General features: G+C 44.1%; 1 protein-coding gene across 5 annotated transcripts in view; it reads right to left on the bottom strand.

Moving 5' to 3' along the window:
* The window catches only part of LEMD1 (LEM domain containing 1), a 108,400-nt gene that overhangs the window by 61,588 nt on the left and 24,130 nt on the right, over positions 1–22,682 (bottom strand). For all 5 annotated transcript variants that reach the window (XM_056558063.1, XM_056558066.1, XM_056558067.1 and 2 more), the window contains exons 2-3: positions 19,334–19,454; positions 18,441–18,551 (exon numbers count right to left, since the gene is read on the bottom strand). In XM_056558063.1, the coding sequence (XP_056414038.1) occupies positions 18,441–18,551; positions 19,334–19,454 (232 nt within the window). The remainder of the gene's footprint in view (positions 1–18,440; positions 18,552–19,333; positions 19,455–22,682) is intronic.

The raw sequence follows: 22,682 nt of genomic DNA, 5'->3' as shown, positions 1-22,682 counted from the left end.
TGGCTACAAGAAATACGGTTTTGATGGTAAGAAATTTTACAGAAAGAGTCTAAAGGATCCTTTGTTAGAGCTAAGAGGACCGTATTTAGATTCCATGGAGGAAAATAGTTTTTTATTCTAGGTTTCAGTCTATCCATAGCCTTAATGAACCTGGATATATAGATATCCTCTCCCAGATTGGTCTGTTAGAGGGCACCTAGGGCTGAGACCTGTACTCTAAGAGTATTAGGAGAGAGACCCAGATCAAACCCATCTTGGAGAAAGTCAAGAATTTCAGTGATATTAGGGGAATCGAAAGAAAAAGATGACCCACACCAAGAGGCATATTTTTTCCACTATCTGAGAATCCCTTTTTCTCTAGCAGGAATTTTTCAGAATCCATGCTGATAGACTGAGGTTCTGAACTTGTCTGTGTAGGACTGGTCCCTGAGAGAGCAGGTCCTGGTGAGCAGGGAACATAATTGGCTTGTGTAGGCTCATGGACTGTAGAAGAGCAAACCATCACCTCCTGGGCCAGAATGGAGCAACTAAGATCAGGGTACACCTTTTCCGACTTAACTTTTGAAGGACCCTGGGAATTACCGGAATAGGAGGGAAGGCATATGCCAGACTGAAGTCCCAAGGTTGGGCCAAAGCATCTATTGCTGCCGGATGGTATATTGGATTGAGGGAAAAGAATGCTCCTGTTTTTTCTGGTGGCTGACAAGTCGATTTGGGGAAAACCCCATCTTTCTGTTATCAGGCTGAAAGCCCAGTCCGCAAGCCATCATTCTCCCGGGTCTAGGGTCTGTCTGCTGAGAAAGTCTGCCTGTAGATTCCAGACTCCTCTGAGATGTACAGCTGTTATGGATAGGATTGTCTCTTTTGCCCAAGAAAAAATGTTGCCTGCTATTGACTGGAGATGGCTGTGTTTGTGACCCCCTTGATGACGGATAAAGGATACTGCCGTGATATTGTCTGAGTGAAGAAGAATGTGTCTGCCAGCGTCCTGTCTTTCCTTTCCCTCCTCTAAGCCTGGCTAGGTGTTTAAGGGACATCCATATGGCTAGAAGCTCCCTTAAGTTCGAGGATTTCTGAGCTAGAACAGGTCCCCATCTACCCTGAACTGTTTGATCCTCCGTGTGGGCCCCCCAACCCCACGTGCTGGCATCTGTGGTGATGACTCGGATTTTCCTGGAACCAATAAACCCCCTGAATTAGGTTTTTTAGGAGCGCCACCAACTTAAATCTTTTACAGGAATCAGTATACTCTTCTCCAAGGAAAATAGGGATTTGTCCCACACTGCAAGGAGCCAACTTTGTAGTAGTCTCGAGTGAAATTGGGCCCATCTGACTGAATGCAGGACATTAGGTGACCCAATACTGACATTACATAACGGATTGAGCAAGACCTCCTTGCACAAAATTCCGCTATTAGCTGCTGAGTCAACCACCTCTTTGCTGGTGGAAGGAAAGATTGTTGAAGATTCTAATTTAGGAGAACTCCTAAAAATTGTTTTACTGGGCTGGGAGAAAGGTCGAAGTTTTCTAAGTTGAGAATCCAGCCTAGATCCTGAAGGACCTGTGAATGTGGACTTGTAAGCGAGGAACAGAATCCGCCACTACCAGAATGTCGTCCAGATAGGGAATAATAATAATAATAATAAACTCCTTCCTCAGAAGGGACACCACCTCCGACATGAGTTTTGTAAATATGCGGGGGGCAGAAGAGAGCCCGAAGGGCAGGCAGGCAAACTGGTAGTGAAGGATTCTGCCCTCCCAGGAAACGGCAAGCCTCAGAAATTGCTGAGATTCTTTGTGGATTGGCAGATGGTAATAGGTATCTTTCAAATCTATAGTTGCCATTACTGAATTTTCTTTTATAAGAGCTACTGCTGATTTTACCGTTTCCATTTTGAATTTTCTGTACTTTACAAATTTGTTCAGGGGTTAAGTTTATTATGGTTCTGAACTTCCCACTCGGTTTTTCACCACAAACAGGCGAAAGTAATGTCCCTGTCTGAGATGGTGAGAGGGAACTTGGACGACTGCACCCAACTTTAATAAATCCTGAACCCCCTGAAGAATCTGTGAGGACTGATTTGAGATTAGAGTCACTACAAATTGTTGAGGAGGGGAGGTAAATTCCCCTATGTAGCCTTCCTGAATGATATTTATAATCCATGGATTGGGAATTAAAGTTTCCCAGTGGGGGGCAAAAAAGGTCAACCGAGCCCCCACAGGGATGGAGTCATTGCTTCTTGGTATCTTATTCATTCTGGGAGGGATTGAGAATGAATCCTCTACCGCTGCCACCTTTGCTATAGGACCAGCGTCCTGTCTTTCCTTTCCCTCCTCTATAAGCCTGGCTTGGTTGGCATAGGAGATGAAAAGGAGTCTTTTTTGGTTCTGTCTTTTCTCGAAGAAACCCTTTTTGATTATGAGATGCTTTGGCTAAGATGGAGTCTAACTCAGGACGAAATACAAACTGACCGTGCAAGGGAAGCGAGCATAACTTAGTTTTTGATGCCAGATCCCCAGACCAGGATTTTAACCATAACACACGTCTTGAGGAGTTCGATAATACTGCTGTACATGCCGATAATCTAACAGACTCAGCGGAAGCATCTGACAAAAAGTTAGAGGCCATTTTAAGGAGAGACTCAAGAATTTATTCACGGGGTGTATCCCCCTGAAGATGCAGGGTTAACTGATCAAGCCATACACCCAGGGTCCTAGTAACACAGGTGGAAGCAACACTAGGGCGCAGAAGGATCGCAGCAGCTTACCAAGTTTTTTTTAAGAAGACTTTCAGCCTTCCTATCCATGGGTTCTTTGAGCTGGGTAGTGTCCTCAAAGGGTAAGGAAGTGCACTTTGCTACTTTTGCAATAGGGATATCTACCTTAGGGATAGTGTCCCAATCTTCAGAATCCTTCTCCTCAAAAGGATACAGTCTTTTAATCCCTTTTGGAATGAAGGAACCTTTTTCGGGTTTGGAGCATTCATCCTTAATGGTTTTGTGAATGTTGCTATGGACTGGGAAAGAAAGCATCCTTTTATCTCCTAGCCCTCCAAGAAGTTTGTCCTGAATTGTTCTAGGCTCCTGAACTTCCTCTATAACAAAGGTGGATCCTCTGGACTAAACAGGAACAGGATCTGAAACCAAGCTCCTCCTCTACCTCAGGACATTCAACCACTTCTTCAATGTCCTGAGCAGCGGTACTTTCCTCTGAATCAGACAAGGTAACTATCTTAGGCTTTTTTGGTGCTTTAACCACCGCAGAGGTAGAGTCAGTAGGTTGAGAGGATTTAAAAGCGGATATCTGAGCGGATAAGCTGTTTAATTTCTGTCATAAGGTCAGGAGTTTCCTCCCTCACTAAATTTGCCAAACATTTCTTACAAATTGGCCTCTTTGAAGAAATAATACAGTCCTTATTACATAATAAACATTTTCTCTTAGTATGTTTAGATTTAGTGAAAATAATATCCTTTTCTCCTTGAAATGAAAATAAGGGAGGAAAGGATCAGAAAAGAACAACCGTAGATAGGCTCTGGGAAACCCACATAGCCCTCTGTACTCACGGATCTGGGATTGTGCAGCGTCTCACCCTCAGGGATTTTCGCTGGAGTATCCATCCTGGATTCTGGAAGCTCCATGCAGCAGCCTGAATGAAGCAGAAGACGCTAGACTAACGTTCCTTTAATAGAGGATCCTGTCTGCGCTCCGGTAGCGATCCCAGTCTTGAACTTGCCCGCCTTCAAATCCTATAGGGCAGGCTGGTCATGTGACACTGCCCCCGCCGGAAGGGACGTCAGACGTACGCAGAGAACTGGGAATCCGGCCGGATCTGACCCCACAACACTGGAAGTGAGGTCAGATGCCGGCCAGCACTGAAATCGCTTCCACGGGACTAGAATGAATGCCCTGCGAGACGCTGAAAAAAGCAGCACGGGAGCGGAAGAGAAACCGGAGCGCTGATCCGCTCCCTATCGCTCCTAACTCCGCATCAGCCCGACTTGGACGCCGCAGGAGTAGGTAAGGAGTATAGTAAGGAAAAAAAAAAAAAACTAACGCAGGATCCGTCTCCCGCACCTCTCAGGTTGCCTGCCCGGATTGGGACAGGGAAAAACAGTGGAGGGGAGAGGAAGGGGAGGGTCTTTTAACCTCAGTGTTTTTCCCTGTCCAATCAGGCAGAGGCAATCTCAGGGTGCTGTCGTGGAGACGACTAGAGAAATATATATCTGTATATATCTAATGTTGGTACCCCTAAAAATTTTCAAGAAAATTTTGTATTTCTAACAGAAAAGGATTGCAGTAACACATGTTTTGCTATACTATGTTTATTCCTTTGTGTGTATTGGAACTAAACCAAAAAAGGGAGGAAAAAAAAGCAAATTGGACATAATGTCACTCCAAACTCCAAAAATGGGCTGGACAAAATTATTGGTACCCCTTCAAAATTGGGGAAAAATAAGATTGTTTCAAGAATGTGATGCTCCTTTAAACTCACCTGAGGCAAGTAACAGGTGTGGGCAATATAAAAATCACACCTGAAAGCAGATAAAAAGGAGAGAGAGAAGTTCACTTAGTCTTTGCATTGTGTGTGTGTGTGTGCCACATTAAGCATGGACAACAGGAAAGAGGAGAAGAGAACTGTCTGAGGGCTTGAGAACCAAAATTGTGGAAAAATATCATTAATCTCAAGGCTACAAGTTCATCTCCAGAGATCTAGATTTGCCTTTGTCCACAGTGCACAACATCATCAAGAAGTTTGCAACCCATGGCACTGTAGCTAATCTCCCTGGGCGTGGATGTAAGAGAAAAATGATTAAAAGGTGTCAACGCAAGATAGTCCGGATGGTGGATAAGCAGCCCCAAACAAGTTCCAAAGATATTCAAGCTGTCCTGCAGGCTCAGGGAGCATCAGTGTCAGAACAATCCGTCGACATTTAAATGAACAAGACTACATTTTGCCAAATTAACTTTAGTAAGCCAAAATCCTTCTGGGAAAACTTCTTGTGGACAGATGAGACCAAGATAGAGCTTTTTGGTAAAGCACATCATTCTACTGTTTACCGAAAACTGAATGAGGCCTACAAAAGAAAAGAACACAATACCTACAGTGAAATATGGTGGAGGTTCAATGATGTTTTACAACCTCTGGCACTGGGTGCCCTGAATGTGTGCAAGACATCATGAAATCTGAGGATTACCAACGGATTTTGGGTTTGTATCGCCCGTCATTACGCACAAAGCGAACTCGCTCTGTGCAGTAATGATAGCGCAGTGCCGCAGCGGGGATCCCAGGGCTCCCCAGCAGCGGGACCGCAGCGATCTGACATCATAAGGATTTCCTCCTACCATTTTCCCAGCCCTCTGGCAGTGAGCACATGTTAGGTTTCATACTGGTGTGGTTTTCTGTGGCAGCCATTGCTTCTGTGATGCTGTGTGTGTGTGTGTAATTATACATTATTATATTATATTACATATATATATATACACATATATATACATACACATATATATATACACATATATATACATACACATATATATATACACATATATATACATACACATATATATATACACATATATATACATACACATATATATACACATATATATACATATATACATATATATATATATATATATATATATATATATATATACACATATATATACATATATATACACACATATATACATATATATACACACATACATATACACACACACACACACACATTAGAATTAATAAATATATATATATTTGTATTTGTTCTTTAAAGAAAACACCTCTTCAGGACCCCTAAATGACAAGGGCCCATTTTTCAAATATGCCCTGTTACAAAAAAAAAAGTAGTTTGGCCATTGTTTATGTTTTACCATCACATGTCTTTATTCAACGGTTGAACATAATGGCGATACCCAATTCATATACCTTTTTAAAAGGTTTATGACATTTACAGTAAAAAAATATATATTTTTGTGTGACCATATTCTGAGAGCAGTAACTTTCATTTTTTGACCAATGGAGCTATGCGAGGCCTTGTTTTTTTTGCGGGATAAGTTACAGTTTTCAATGGTACTTTCGGGTACTGATACTTATCGTGTTCTTTGTGCAGTATAAATAACATGGTAATTTCATTATAAAAGGCAATACCTCATTTATTTTATGTTTTATTATTTTACAACAACAAGTCTGATTAGATAAATGTTTTTATATACCTACTGTTGAGCGAGTGTACTTTTTTTTCCCAGGATAAATTGATGTCTTCAGAGGTACCTTTTTGGGGTACCTGTGACATTTTGATCGCCATTTAATTTTTGTTGTTTTACAGAGGCGGCATTAAAGGGGTACTTCGGTGGGCGGAAGAAAAAAAACAAACTTCTATTCAAAGAAAAAAACTGTTATCCTGTTCGCCCACACTAAACCCAATACGCTGGGTTACAGTGTGGTGAACAGGAGACAGATGAGGGGTCAATGAGTTAAATACATAACAGTATTCTGGAGCTTTGTCCCTCCAAAGATCCTCTTCTATCCCGGCTGAACTGCACACAGGAGGCGGACCAGCTGGGTGAATTTGAATATTCATTGGCACTGGTCACGTGAGCACTTGCGCCTACTGAGCGCTAATGTAACTAGCGCCAATAAATATTCAAATTCACCTGGCAGGGTGAATTCAGCAGAGATAGAAGAGGATCTTCGGAGGGACACAGCTCCGGAATACATGTACATATTTAACTCAATGACCCCTCATCGCTCTATTCATCCACACTGTAACGCAGTGTATAGGGTTTAGTGTGGGTGAACAGAATTACAGTTTTCCTTTAAAAATCCAAAAAAACAAAACAAAACAAAAAAAAAACCACTATAATTCTAGTAATGTCTGAGTTTTTAGGTTTTCTGTGCGCATAAATAGCACGTTGGCACTAGTTTTAGTGTGAAAAGGATTAGTGGAGACCAAATTAAACAGTAGGAAATAGAGATGAGCGAACTTACAGTGATTCGATTAGTCATGAACTTCTCGGCTCGGCAGTCGCCGACTTTAGCCTGCATAAATTGGGAATCACTGGCATAGAATTCCCCTATGTCCTCCCCTATGCAATCCCTAATTTAGGCCTCAAATGCGCATGGCGCCCTCACTTTGGAGCCCTGTCGTATTTCAAGGCAACAGTTTAGGGCCACATATGGGGTATCGCCGTACTCGGGAGAAATTGTGTTACAAATTTTGGGGGTTATTTTCTGCTTTTACCCTTTTTAAAAATGTAAAATTTTTGGGAAAAGAAGCATTTTAGGTAAAAAGAAATATTTTGTTTTACATATGCAATAGTCGTGAAACGCCTGTGGGGTATTAAGGTTCACTTAACCCCTTGTTACATTCCCCGAGGGCTCTAGTTTCCAAAATGGTATGCCATGTGTTTTTTTTTGCTGTCCTGGCACCATAGGGGCTTCCTAAATGCGGCATGCCCCGAGAGCAAAATTTGCTTTCAAAAAGCCAAATGTGACTCCTTCTCTTCTGAGACCTGTAGTGCACCAGCAGAGCACTTTTCACCCCCATATGGCGTGTTTTCTGAATCGGGAGAAATTGGGCTTCAAATTTTGGGGGGTATTTTCTGCTATTACCCTTTTTAAAAATGTAAAACTTTTGGGAAACCAAGCATTTTAGGTAAAAATTATTATTATTTTTTTTACATATGCAAAAGTCGTTTATCACCTGTGGGGTATTAAGGTTCACTTTACCCCTTGTTATGTTCCCCGAGGGGTCTAGTTTCCAAAATGGTATGCCATGTGTTTTTTTTTGCTGTTCTGGCACCATAGGGGCTTCCTAAAGGTGACATGCCCCCCAAAAACCATTTGACGCTCCTTCCCTTCTGAGCCCTCTACTGCGCCCGCCGAACAATTAACATAGACATATGAGGTATGTGCTTACTCGAGAGAAATTGGGTTTCAAATAAAAGTAAAAATTTTCTCCTTTTTACCCCTTGCAAAAATTCAAAAATTGGGTCTACAAGAACATGCGAGTGAAGGAGAAAATTCACAATCTTCATTTTTTACACTTTACTGCTATCCCTGTGAAACCCCTAAAGGGTTAAAACGCTTACTGAATGTCATTTTGAATACTTTGGGGGGTGCAGTTTTTATAATGGGGTCATTTATGGGGTATTTCTAATATGAAGACCCTTCAAATCCACTTCAAACCTGAACTGGTCCCTGAAAAAAAAAAGAGTTTAAAAATTGAGAAAAATTGGAAAATTGCTGCTGAACTTTGAAGCCCTCTGGTGTCTTCCAAAAGTAAAAACACGTTCATTTTATGATGCAAACATAAAGTAGACATATTGTATATGTGAATTAAAAAAAAAATATTTGGAATATCCATTTTCCTTACAAGCAGAGAGCTTCAAAGTTAGAAAAATTTTACCACTATGTTAAAGTAGAATATGTCACGAAAAAACAATCTCGGAATCAGAATGATAACTAAAAGCATTCCAGAGTTATTAATGTTTAAAGTGACAGTGGTCAGATTTGCAAAAAATGGCCGAGTCCTTAAGGTGAAAAAGGGCTCAGTCCTTAAGGGGTTAAGGTTGCACCTGTGAGGCCATGCACCTATATCAGCCAACTTGGGTGGGGCTTGTAGCCTGTCTCTCCCTCCTCCCATTGTATGTGTGCTCAGTCACACTGGAGGGAACTGGGAGCAGGCTGCATGTCGGCCTAATGCTGCTGTAATTGCCCACTGGCCCCTGGTTTTGCTTATCATGCACAGGTATATTTAGTGTTAGGTCCCGTGCCACTTGAGAAACCTTGGCGTTTGTGTGCGGGCTCTGGTGTGTCCTTCATATAAGGATATACTGGCGAATGTCTCAATTTTAACATCAGTGTTGAGGGATTAGCCAATGTCATTGTATACATCTACCACAGTAGTGCACCTAAATTTCTGTATTGTATTATTCTAATTGTTACACATCCACACCGTTTATCGGGTGTAGGATTCTATTGTGGCACTTGTAGTCCGCTGCAGGCATCCTCCATTGTATGCATTTTTATGCTGGGGATCGCCCCTAGCAACGGACTACAAGGGCAGGATCTGCTCCCCCAGTATAAATGCACAACTGCATTTGGGGTTGAGCACCTCCAGCCAATTGAGACAGTTTTGTTGTTGTTTATCCTATCTACCACCTGGCCTAAAAATCTGAGGAGTGACCCCTCAGTCCACGAGAACAATACAGCCCTAGCAGAATGAGCATTCATTTCCAGGACAAGAGTTTCCTTGGCTTTGATAGCATTCAATTATGGCAGACAATCCAGTGACTCTTAGGGTGCGTTCACACACTCTGTTTTTGCGGGTTTTCCGCTGCGTATTTGAAAGGGTGCGGGCTCTTCTCGGCTATCCACAGCAAATTTTCGATGGAGGAATTTATGGTGCGGAAAATCTGCTATGGACAGCCGAGAAGAGCCCGTCCCTTTCAAATACGCAGCGGAAAACCTGCAAAAAACAGAGCGTGTGAACGCACCCTTAGGGGGAGATTTATCAGAACTGTCCAGAGGAAAAGTTGCTGAGTTGCCCATAACAACCAATCAGATCACTTCTTTCATTTGTAACAAGGCCACTGCAAAATGAAAGAAGCGATCTGATTGGTTGCTATGGGCAACTCAGCAACTTTTCCTCTGGGCAGGTTTTGATAAATCTCCCCCTTAGTCTTTTGAGGATTTCTTGCCTCTATTTTTGTCCTAGAACTGTTAAAATAAATTTTCACATCTTTCTCTTTTTAAGGGTTTTGGCAGGGAAAAAAAAATGAAAAAAAATGTTACTTTGTCCATGTAGATCTCTGATGAGACTTTGGACTGAATTTTGAGCTGCGTCTTAGAATAATCTGTGAAATCTTGAATCGGGGAGAGTGGTGCATTCCAAGAAAAGCAAACTTAGGAAAAAAAAAAAGAGCATAAAACACAAAAGTCCCAGCAAATTACCATACAAACATGCCTTACCACCGTCTGCATGGGGGCTTATGCAGTCTGTGGTAAGGCATGTTTGAATGGTATTTTGCTGGGACTATTCTGTGTTATGCTCTGTCTCCTTTCTAAGTTTGCCTTACTTTGACTGCAGTATGCACTTAATTGATGTAATTGTACAATTGAGACAAAGCTATTGAATATTACGTGATTTACTCACCCTCCCTCCGCTGTTTTCCTGTATGAACTGATTTTTGGTACCTATTTAGGTCTATTAAATGTTTTTAATGCATGGTTATTTTCAATAAAAGATATGATTAATTTACCGGTATATCTGGTGATAGTGTTATAATTTGTGGTGGTTTGGTTACTTCACACAACACAGATTTGTATTTTTTTTTCAGATTTATTGCCTGTTTTAGTTGAAGGTTTATTTAACCATCTAAACATGAACTTAGCGACAGAAGTGGCTACACACTTATTTTGATGCAGACATGAAGGATACTGTGGAGAAAAGCTTTGGGGAGGGAGACTTTCCAAAGTTTATAGACTGAATTGGCAATGGAAACTCTTCCCTTTAAGCTTGATAGGAAATCTTCACTACCTCTGGTACCAAGAGTGTATAAGTAGTAAAAGGCATCTTTAGGTCTATTGTGCATTCCAGAGAAATTTGGGGAATCAGGGGAAAAAATTATATGTATTGATTCTGTCCCGACCCTACTGTATATAAACCAACCGATACTTTAAGTACCGTATTTATCGGGGTATACCACGCACCGGCCTATAACCCGCACGCTCATTTTACCAAGGATATTTCGGTAAAAAATGTTTTTTACCCAAATATCCATGGTAAGATGAGGGTGCGTGTGTGCGCGTGTATACCCCGATATAGCCCCAGGAAAGGCAGGGGGAGAGAGGCCGTCTTTGCCCGCTTCTCTCCCCCTGCCTTTCCTGGGGTCTAGAGCCCTGCTGCCGTCCCTTCTCTCCCCCTGGCTATCGGCGCTGCTGCCCGTTCTGTCCCCCTGACTATCGGTGCCGGCGCCCCATTGCTGACTATCGGTACCGGCGCCGATAGCCAGGGGGAGAGAAGGGGCAGCGGCACCCATTGCCGGCGCCGCAGCCCCGGTGACTCCCCCCATCCCCGGTGGCATAATTACCTGAGTCGGGTCCGCGCTGCTGCAGGCCTCCGGCGTGCGTCCCCTGCGTCGTTGCTATGCACGGCGCAGCGACGTCATGCGCCGCGCTGTTCAGCGCATAGCAATGACGCCGGGGACGCACGCCGGAGGCCTGCAGCAGCTCGGACCCGACTCAGGTAATTATGCCACCGGGGATGGGGGGAGTCACCGGGGCAGCGGCGCCGGCAATGGGTGCCGCTGCCCCTTCTCTCCCCCTGGCTATCGGCGCCGGTACCGATAGTCAGGGGGACAGAACGGGCAGCGGCGCCGATAGCCAGGGGGTGAGAAGGGCCGGCAGTAGGGCTCTAGACCCCAGGGAAGGCAGGGGGAGAGAAGCGGGCAGCGACGGCCTCTCTCCCCCTGCCTTTCCTGGGGCGGTATCGGCGTATAACACGCACATACACACTTTTTAGGCTAAATTTTTTAGCCTAAAGTCTGTTATACGCCGATAAATACGGTATGTAATGGACCTAAAAGATTTTTTTGATGAACACAATAGAGCTACAGAGATGTTTTGGAAGCAGCAGTGTTTGGATACTGCTCTACTGCTGAGCCTGAAAGCAGTTTTACCAGGAGGAAACATTCTAAAGAAATTAAGAAAAAAAAATAATATAATCTACAAATCTACAGCTGGTGGAGAACAAAACCTGGCTCTAAATTGAATGTGCTCTTCCTCTGGACTTTCATTTGTGCTGTCTAAAAAGCTGATTTCTGTTGTCTGTAAGCTGAAGAAAAAAACTATACTTTATTTTGGGAGCCTGTTAGAAAAAAAAAAAAAAAAAAAAAAAAGCTGCAAAGACCAGTTTTTGAAAGGGAACCTGAGCTAAGGGTGCGTTTTTCAAGTATGAAAAATCAGCCACCTACAGACTCCCGCAGCAAGGACTACTACTACTCCCATCAAGGAACAGACTTGTTTCCATGGTGGGAGTAGTAGTTCCTGGCTGCAGGAGTCTTCCGGCACTGGGGAGGCTACATTAGTGCTTGTACTACTACCCCCATCATAGAACAGACTCTGTTCCATGATGGGGGTAGTAGTACAGGGGCTGAGGGATTGATCACACCGGGTCTCACTTCTGACACTCGATCCGATCAGAAGTTATTAAGCAGGGGAGCGGGCGGCATGGTCCGCAACCCTGTCATCACCAATGTATTTTACTTTCATTTTTAAATTCCCTGCAGGGAGCTCTGAATGACCAGTACTGAGGAGCCATTCAGGGCTCCCTGCGGGGTTTTTAAAATGGACATTGTATATTAAAAGCGCTGTGGGGGGGGCAAGATATATAGTGCTATATATCTAGCCCCCCCAGCGCATTTATAAAGATATAACCCCCGCCAGCGCAAAAATATATACCCCCGCAGTATATATGTGACCCCTTGCAGGCACATTTATAATTATATACCCCCCGCCGGGGTCACATAAATGCGCTGGCGGGGGGTATATAATAAACGCGCCTGCGGGGGTTACATTATAAATGCACCGGCAGGGGGGGGATCACATTTATATACTGCGGGATATATATATTTGCGCTGGCGGGGGTTATATCTTTTTAAATGCGCTGTGGGGCTAGATATATATCGCTATATATTAGGGATCGACCGATATCTGTTTTTTAGGGCAGATACCGATAATCGGTGCAGGTTAGGGCCGATAGCCGATAACTTATACCGATATTCCGGTATAAGTTAACGGCTATTTAACCCCCTGCGACACCGCTGCAGATCATTGATTTAAAGCGGGCGCTTTAAATCAATGATCTGCAGTGGCTTTTGCGGTGCCATAGGCCTCCGCCCCCCGCTTCTCTCCCCCTACCTGTCAGGGTGGTCCGGGCCATCCATTAATCGTTCCTGTAGTGTCCGGGGGCGTTACGGGTGGAGGGTGAATCGGTCCGGGCTTTCCTTCTTCTCCGGCGGTCATCTTCTCCACTCCGGGCAGGCTCCGGCCTAGTACGCTGCATAGACGCCACTGCGCAGTGACGCACCCGACGTAGCGACTTCTATGCAGTGTACTAGGCCGGAGCCTGCCAGGAGTGGAGAAGATGACCGCCGGAGAAGAAGGACAGCCCGGACCGGTTCACTCTTCACCTGGAACGCCCCCGGACACTACAGGAAGGAAGGATGGATGGATGGATGGCCCGGACCACCCCCATTACGGGTAAGTTTAATTTTTTTATTGACTCGGAGGGTGAGGGAGGGGCCCGACCGGTATAGCGGTAAGTGCAAAAATCCATACCGGTATACCGCCCAGCATCCTGGTGGGGGATGCGACACGGTGCGGTGAGTCGGGGGTGCGGTGCGGCGGGTCGCGGTCCCGGTGGGGGCGGTGCATTATCGGCAAGATAATTGCCGATACCGATAATGCACAAAATCGTGATTATCGGCCGATAATATCGGCCATACCGATAATCGGTCGATCCCTACTATATATCTTGCCCCCCCACAGTCAATACTTTGCATTTTTTCTAACTTTGAAGCTCTGTGCTTGTAAATAGACATTCCAAATAAATTATATATTGATTCACATATACAGTATGTCTACCTTATGTTTGCATCATAAAGTTGACATGCCTTCATATTAGAAATACCCCATAAATGGCCCCATTATAAAAACTGCACCCCTCAAAGCATTCAAAATGACATTCAGTAAGTGTGTGTTAACCCGTTAGGTGTTTCACAGGAATAGCAGCAAAGTGAAGGAGAAAATTCAAAATCTTCATTTTTTTTTTAACCATTTTTACAAAGGTTAATGGGAGAAAATTTCTAACCCCATCTCTTCTGAGTATGGAAATACCCCATGTTAGGACGTAAAATTCTCTGCAGGCGAACTGCAATGCTCAGAAGAGAAGGAGTCACATTTGGCTTTTGGAAAGCAAATTTTGCTGAAATGGTTTTAGGGGGGCATGTCGAATTTAGGAAGCCCCTATGGTGCCAGAAAAGCAAAAAAATAAAAAAATAAAAAAAAATAAACACATTGCCTTACATACTATTTTGGAAACTATACCCCTCAAGAAACGTAACAAGGGGTACGGTGAGCCTTAACACCCCACAGGTGATTGACGAACTTTCGTTAAAGTGGGACATGAAAATGAGAAAATTTATTTTTAACACTAAAATGCTGGTGTTACCCCAAACTTTTCATTTTCAGTAATAGGAGAAAATGCCCCATAAAATTTGTAACCCCATTTCTCTCGAGTAAGGAAATACCTCATATGTGGATGTAGAGTGATCTGCGGGTGCACTAGAGGGCTCAGAAGGGAAGGAGTGACATTTGGCTTTTGGAGAGCGAATTTTGCTGAAATGGTTTTTGTGGGCATGTCCCATTTAGGAAGCCCCCATAATGCCAGAACAGTGAAAAAGCATTTCAGGAAAAAAAAAAAAAAAGTAATTTTCATGTCCAACTTTAACGAAAATTTGTCAAACACCTGTGGGTTGTTAAGGCTCACTATACCCCTTGTTACGTTCCATGAGGGGTGCAGTTTCCAAAATGGGGTCACATGTGGGTGTTTTTTTTGCGTTCATGTCATAACCGCTGTAACGATCAGCCACCCCTGTGCAAATCACCATTTTAGGCCTCAAATGTACATGGCGCTCTCACTCCTAAGCCATGTAGTTCATCCGCAGAGCATTTTACGTACACATATGGGGTATTTCCCTACTCAAGAAATTGCAGGGGTCTTTTTCTCCTTTTACCTCTTGTGAAAATGAAAAATATGGGGCAACACCAGCATGTTGGTGTAAAAATGTAAAATTTTTTACACTAACATGCTAGTGTAGCCCCTAACTTTACTTTTTCATAAGGGGTAAAAGGAGAAAAATTCCCCCAAAAGTTCGCCTTGAAATACGACAGGGCTCTGAAGTGAGAGAGCACCATGCGCATTTGAGGCCTGAATAAGACATTTGCAATAGGGACGGACCCGGTTACAAGGATGGGGCTTGTCTCCACCAAAACCCCACAGCAGTGTTTCCCAAACAGGGTGCCTCCAGCTGTTGCAAGACTCCCAGCCTGCCAGGACAGTCTATGGCTGTCCGGCAATACCGGGAGTTGTGGTTTCGGAACAGCTGGAGGCTCCGTTTAGGAAACACTGCCGTATGAGACGTTTTTCATTTTTATTTGGGGGGGGGGGGGTATAAGGGGGTGTATATGTAGTGTTTTACTTTTTATTATTTGTTAGTGCAGTGTAGTGTTTTTAGAGTACATTCACACAGGTGGGGGTTCACAGTAAGTTTTCCATTGGGAGTTTGAGTTTTAGAAGGAAACCCACTGTAAACCCGCCGTGTGAATGTACACTGCAGATTCACATGGGGGGGGGGGGGGGATGCGCCCAAAACCTTCAGCTGTGGCAAAACTACAACTCCCAGAATGCACTGACAGACCGTACATGCTGGGAGTTGTAATTTTCCAACAGCTTGAGGCACACTGGTTGGAATCACTGAGTTAGTAAACAGACTCTAGCTCAGTGTTTCCCAACCAGTGTGCCTACAGCTGTTGCAAATGTACAATTCCCAGCATGGCCAGACAGTCAGGGATGCTGAGCGTGTAGTTCTGCAATATCTGGCCCTTCAGATGATGCAGAACTACAACTCCCAGCTTGCCTGGACAGTCTGGGCATGCTAGGAGTTGTAGTTATGCAACAACTGGGAAAGAACAGATTGGAGACCGCTAAGTAGTGGTCTCCAAACTGTAGCCCTCCAGATGTTGCAAAACTACAACTCCAAGCAAGCTGGGAGTTTTAGTTCTGCAACATCTGAAGGGCCAGATATTGCAGAACTACACGCCCAGCATCCCTTACTGTCTGGCCATGCTGGGAATTGTACTTTTGCAACATTTGGAGGGCTACAGGTTGGAGACCACCGTATAGTGGTCTCCAAACGGTGCCACTTCAGATACTGCAAATCTACAACTCCCAGCATGCCCAGACAGTCAGAGTATGCTGAAAGTTGTAGTTTTGCAACATCTGGAGGACTACAGTTTAGAGACCACTACACAGTGGTCTCCAAACTGTGGCCCTCCAGATGTTCCAAAACTACAATTCCCAGCATGCCCAGACAGCCTTTGGCTGTTTGGGCATTCTGGGAGTTGTAGTTTTGCAGCTTTTAGAAGGCCACAGTGAAGATCACTTACCGTGATCTTCACTGCAGCCTTCTCCACGCCGCACTTTCCGGACGCACTCCTTCTGCTGCCATCGATGCCGCCGCTGCTCCAGGATGCCGCCTCCGCCGCTCCTGTAAGCCGGCCATGCTCCCCACCTCGCTACTATCCTTTAGGATCGTCTTAGCTGACAGCTCCGATCATTCTTATTTTCCAGGTGATCGTGTCACCAGTGACCCGATTGGCCCAGATAACAGCAAATCGCCCCCTAGGAATTGCCACGGGATGCCTGCTGATAGATATTAGCAGTCATGCCGGTCCGATCACTGCCCAGCGAGCGGCGATACGGAGGGTGTACAGGTATGCCCTCATTTCTTAAGTACCGGGAAGCAAGGGCGTATCCATATGCCCTCCGTCCCCAACAGGTTAAAGTAGTACTGCAGTGATAGACAACTATGTGTCTGATCGCTAAGGGTCCGACCGCTTGGACCCTCGCGATCTCCCGTACAGGGACCTGGCTCTGCGCTGCTAATGCTCGTGACGTTGACCTCACTGAGGTCGACAGACACGCCCCCTCCATTCAGCTCTATGGAAGAGGCGGTGATGCACAAACACTGCATCTCCGCCTCTCCCATAGAGATACATGGAGGGGGCTTGCCGGCCGCGCAGTCATGCTGTGGCCAACAGGCCTCCTGCAAGGAAAAGCTGCAACAGAGCTTGTGCCCCTTACAGGAGATCACAGGAAGTTCCAGCATTCGAACCCCTGCATTTAGACACTTATGCCCTATCCTGCAGAGAGGGGATAAGTTGTCTATCGCTGCAGTCTTTTCTATCATTAACCAAATCATAATTTTCTCCATTTACAACAGAGCATACATAAAAGGAAGTCGGTTCACCTTTATAACTGTTAAAATTCAAGAACAGAAGTTGTTTCTTGTATGAATCCCTAAGGCGATTGTTACACAATATGTTTTTCTTCCTTTACATCCTCCTTTTGCATAGTCTCCTCCTCCCTCTAATAATGGAGACAAAATGGGAAAAGTCACACAAGCCACAGACAAGTATAATAGTGTAGAGAAATAGTGGGTCAAAGACCCTTCTCCCTCAGTTGGATGCAACTGAAAGCTCTGCAGGGGTAGAGCAAGGGTTCTGCACAGGTTGCATAATGTCTGGGTAGTAGTCCATTGTAGCGCACATATGTCCAGCATTCTGCAGATACTGAGTCAGTCTCCATAACGCCAGTATCCCACATCAGGAAAAGCATAGTGTACATAACTGTCCTGACAACACCAGCGATCTTTGCTGAACAATACTCCAATGCACGTCACTATGGGATCCTTGGCTGAAATCACAAGCGGAGACCTGTAAGTCCCCACCTTTAAGCTTCTTGCCAGACTCTTGGAAGAGGGGGGGAAAAAAAAAACTATTCCAATCACGTATACATGGCAGGGAGACTACCCTCCCTGCCTTCCTCCCGAATAAAAGCAGAGTGGAAAAGTAAAGAAATGCTCAAGGCCCAGCGTGGAAAGACGCCAGGGGTGACCTCTGCTACCAGGTTATCTAGGAAGGGAACACCTGCCCATAGAATTCGTAGCAAGGGCATGAAGAAATCCAAACAATTCCCAGCCCTAGTAAGTGCTGCAAACCACTCCAGTGAGCATCTTGCATACTCCTGAGAGACAAGAGGCACTAAGGAGAGTCAGGGGGCGGAGCTTTTTCATTTATTTTGTCCTCTCTGTAGGGACATGAGTGACCAAACTCTAATCATGATGCTGTGATAAAGGGAAAAAAGAATCCCCCCGCCCCCCCCCACACACACACACACACACAATTTTCCTGTTACAAAAAAATATAAATATTTGGTAGTACTGTCACATCTGTAACAACTTTATGAACTATATAATTATCTCATTTATCCCACATGGTGAACGCGGTAAAAATATGCCAGGATTAAATCTAGCAGAAAAAAAAAAAAATAGATTAAAAAAGTAATATATACCCCAAAACGGTGCCATTATAAAAGTTCAAATGATGTTGTATTTTATAACTTAAGTATGGCAAAATTGCTTGCTGTTAGGGTATATTCCCACATACAGTATCCTGCGCAGATTTGATGGGCAGGATTTTATGCAGCAGATTTCAATGTAAACTAAATGACTGAATACAGATTCAATCTCTCATAAATACAGCTCAGAGCACACACCCATAACAGCCATGAGCTGTAACACTATGTACCAACCTTCATCTTCACTGTCTGAATACTGGTCCTCCTGTCCACCGCCATTTTCTTTCAACTGCTTTTCTTCAAGCAGTTGCCGTAACTTCTTTTCATAAATGGTCCTGGTAGTGGCTAGACAAAAAGGAAAATAAAACCTGAATTACAAGTGAAATAAAATAAAAAATAAACACACACACACACCATAATTAATATTGGCCCAGATTTATCAAACTGTGTGAGAGAAAAAGTGGAGTGATTTCCCCATAGCAACCAATCACAGCTCAGGTTTCACTTTACCTCAGATCGTTAGCTGAGCTGTGATTGGTTGCTGTGGGAAAATCACTCCACTTTTTCTCTCACACAGTTTGATAAATCTGGGCCATTGTCTTTAGATCACACAATTGTTTGTTCCAGGGAAGATCAAGCAGGCTTTGCTAAGCATTAGCTGAATGGATATAATGATTCAGCACAATCTACGAAAGATGATATCAAAAGCCAAAAACAAGCAATACTTCATGATAAGAACTTCAAAACGGAAATCTAATGCATTATGCAAATCACAAATTATTTCAGAACTTTTGTTCCCTGTATACAGATTTTACATGGTAATATCACAGTATACTTAGGAACCTGCAGCACTACATAACAAAGGCATGCAGTTTGTTTCTGAGAATATATTGCATATTTTATGCCTTTGTTTTTTTTGCACCTCCTTTACAAAATAATCAGAATAGATCTTCTACCGAATGCGATTACACCACAGCCATAATGAATATAATGGATCCACACTTTGTTAATGTCTTTGATCTACAAAGAAGGATTCTCCTATTGTGCTGAGTAAACATTGCTTACTGACTTGTCTTCCTGCTTAACGCTGTGAAACCTTACAATGCTGTAAAATATGATATGCATACGTAAGATGGGTCCTGGGTTGACCCCATGTTTCTTCAGCTGTTCCTTCAGCTCACTGTCACTCAGGCTTTTTAATTCCATCTCGTCACTTCTCTGTTCCTCGTGGTCTTCAATGGGCTGAAGCTGAGAAATTAAATAGGAACTGTGTTAGCAGGATATCAGCCTGCAATATACGCCAAGTAACATAATAAAGATTTTTTCTTTAATGAAGGGTGTGACTGAATTGTAACCCTTTTGTTGCCACACTGACTGTAAAACAGAAGACACCTAGGCGCAATGATCTGTAAGTGAAACATCCAGGTTGCACAATTAAACTTTACTTGAAACAACTTGCCTTTGAAATACATTCCCTTCCTGTGCTATGGGAGCATAAGACACTTACAGAATATACACAAGTGCCGAGACTAATGCCTTCTTACAGCTAAAGGGTTATACATTTCCAATGCAATAAAGCAAACATGCCCAAGATGCTCAAGAATAAAGCAAATAACTATTTAACTGATCCTTCTTTCAACCAGTCACTTTTAGACTCCAGTCAGCTCATTAAAGTGAATGGATTTCAGCGCCGGTTCGGCTGGGGTACGGGAGCACCTGGTTTTCCCCTCCACCAGCCGGATCCGGCAACCATATGCTGCAATCGTGGTGTGAATGCAGCCCTACTCAGTAACTCCTTACCATGTACATATATTTTTGTGTCTTGCGCCTATATTTCTCACATAAAAACCCTGTTTCTCTTGTGGAGGGGTTTTGTCTGTCACTCTGCTCAAAGTCTGGGGAGACAGCCTGGGCAGTCATCCAATCACTGCAGGCTACTCTTTAAAGGGTAGCTCCCACCATCACTTTTTTTCTGTCCCTGCCTATTACCCATCTATCCCTAACCTCCTCCCTGCCTTTAATTTTACATATTAAAAAAATGCCGTTTTGTCTGCCTGGTAGCAGGCAGACTTCCCCAGCAGGCACCACGTCACTGATGCCTGCTGGGGCCGACACTTCCGCCCGTAGTTCACCTATACAGGGTACCTCCAGCTGTTTGCCCACTGCAACTCCCAGCTTGCCCTGACATTACTGGATGTCAGGGCATGCTGGGAGTTGTAGTGGGGAAACAACTGGAGGCATACTGTATAGCTGAAAACAGTATCTGTGATCGCTGTGCACATCCCGCTCTCCGCCGCGCAGCCCACACCCCCCCCCCCTCCCCGTCACGCAGCTCGACTCGCTCCCCACCCCCCCTTAGTTCAGCTATTCAGTGTCCCTCAGGCTGTTTACCCACTACAACTCCCAGCTTGCCCTGACATCTATTGGCTGTCTGGACAATCTGGGAGTTGTAGTGGGGAAACAACTGGAGGCATACTGTATAGGTGAATGGCGGCACATCCCGCTCCCAACGCGCAGCCCGCAACCCCCCTGGCCCCGCTCAACCCACTACCCCCCCCTTCCATCGCAAAAGCACAAAAACACATTGAAAACAGACACAACATAGATATTTTACCTGTCGCCGGGAGCCGGGGCCTGCAAGGGAGCCTGCGCGCGTCCTCTTCTTTCAAAGCGCTCGCTCCCGCCTGTCTGATTGACAGGCGGGAGCGAGCACCGCAGTGAATGAATTCCGACTCGTTGCCAGGCTTCAACGAGTCGAACTTCATTAGTGACGTCACTGCCTAATGCAGTCGGCCACTAGGAGGGAGACCCCTAGTGGTCGAATTTAAAAGTGATTTTAAACGGTTTTAAAATCACTTTTTTTAATTAAAGTATATTCGAGATATGTTGTAGTACTTAAGTACTACAACATATCAATTTTTTGATTTCATGACAGTGCCCATTAAAAATGGTACTCCAAAAAAAAATATATTACTTTTTTTTTTTATCAACTGGTGCCAGAAAGTTAGATTTGTAAATTACTTCTATTTAAAAATCTTAATCCTTCCAGTACCTCAGGAGGATTGCTATAACACCGCTGTATTAATCATGTCTCCCATTTGTAGCCAATGTGGGCCCCCTTGGGCATCTGTCCCACGCTATACGCCACCATCAACTTGAGTCGAACTGAAACTGTAAGGCTAGGTTCACACTACGGAATTTCGGCCTGCAATTCTGCGCAGAAATTCCGCTTGCTAAAATGTATAGTGTAGTGAATGGTTTTCCGTTCACAAATTCACACTTCGGAATTTGTGAAGCGGAATTTGCGAACGGAAAATCTGCTTGGAAATTTCCGCCTGAAGAATGGCGTTGCTCATTCTTCAGGCGGAAATACTGGCAGAACACATTGCAGTCTATTGGAGACTGCAGTGTCTGCATGGTCCTAGCGCCGACTGATTCAGTCGGTGCTGGCCGCACTCCGAGTCTCCGGGCGGAAATTTTCTGCCCAGAGATTCTGCAGTGTAAACCTAGCCTAAGTGATTTACCGTACTTTTCTTTCCTCTCTGGACAATGGCTTCTTTCAAGGAAAGAAAACCACCAAATTTGCAAAATTACCTTTTTAATTTTTCCATAACATATGCTTTGAAACGAAAAAAAAAAAAATTGGTGAAGTGATTGTAAAAGGTATAAGAGAAATTGGACCCCAAAATTTGAAGCCCAATTCCTCCAGATTAAGAAAACACCCCATAGGTGGACATTAAGTGCTCCGCTGGCACACTACAGGTCTCAGAACAGAAGGAGCACCATTGGACTTTTTGGAGACAGAATTTTTATGAAATTGAAGTCTGGTGCCATGTGCATTTACAAGCCTCCCATAGTGCCAGAACAGCAGAAACCCCCCACATGTGACCCAATTTTGGAAACCACACCCCTCACAATTTAATAAGGGGTGCAGCGAGTATTTACACCCCACTAGTGTTTGACAGATCTTTGGAACAGTGGGCTGTGCAAATGAAAAATAAAATTTTTCATTTTCATGGACCACTGTTGAAAAAAAATCTATCAGACACCGGTGGGGTGTAAATGCTCACTGTACCCCTAATTACATTCTGTGAGGGGTGTAGTTTCCAAACTGGGGTAACGTGTGTGTGGGGGGGGGGGGGTCCACTGTTCTAGCACCACGGGGGGGGGGGCTTTGTAAACACACATGGCCTTCAATTCTAGACACATTCTCTCTCCAAAAGCCCAATGGCGCTCCTTCTCTTCTGAGCCTAGTAGTTCGCGCGCAAAGCACTTTACATCCACATATGGGGCATTTCCATACTCAAGAAATGGGGTTACAAATTTTGGGGGCTTTTTTTTCCTATTACCCCTTGTGAAATTTAAAATTTGGGATAACACCAGCATTTCAGTGAAAAAAAAAAAAAATTAATTTTCATCTCCAACTTTTATGAAAATTCGTCAAACATCTGTGGGTGTTGAGGCTCACTATACCCC

This window comes from Hyla sarda, chromosome 2 (assembly GCF_029499605.1).
Source record: "Hyla sarda isolate aHylSar1 chromosome 2, aHylSar1.hap1, whole genome shotgun sequence".
NCBI lineage: Eukaryota > Metazoa > Chordata > Amphibia > Anura > Hylidae > Hyla > Hyla sarda.
The sequence above is the reverse complement of the archived record's forward strand: the minus strand, read 5'-3'. Positions and strand labels throughout refer to the sequence as shown.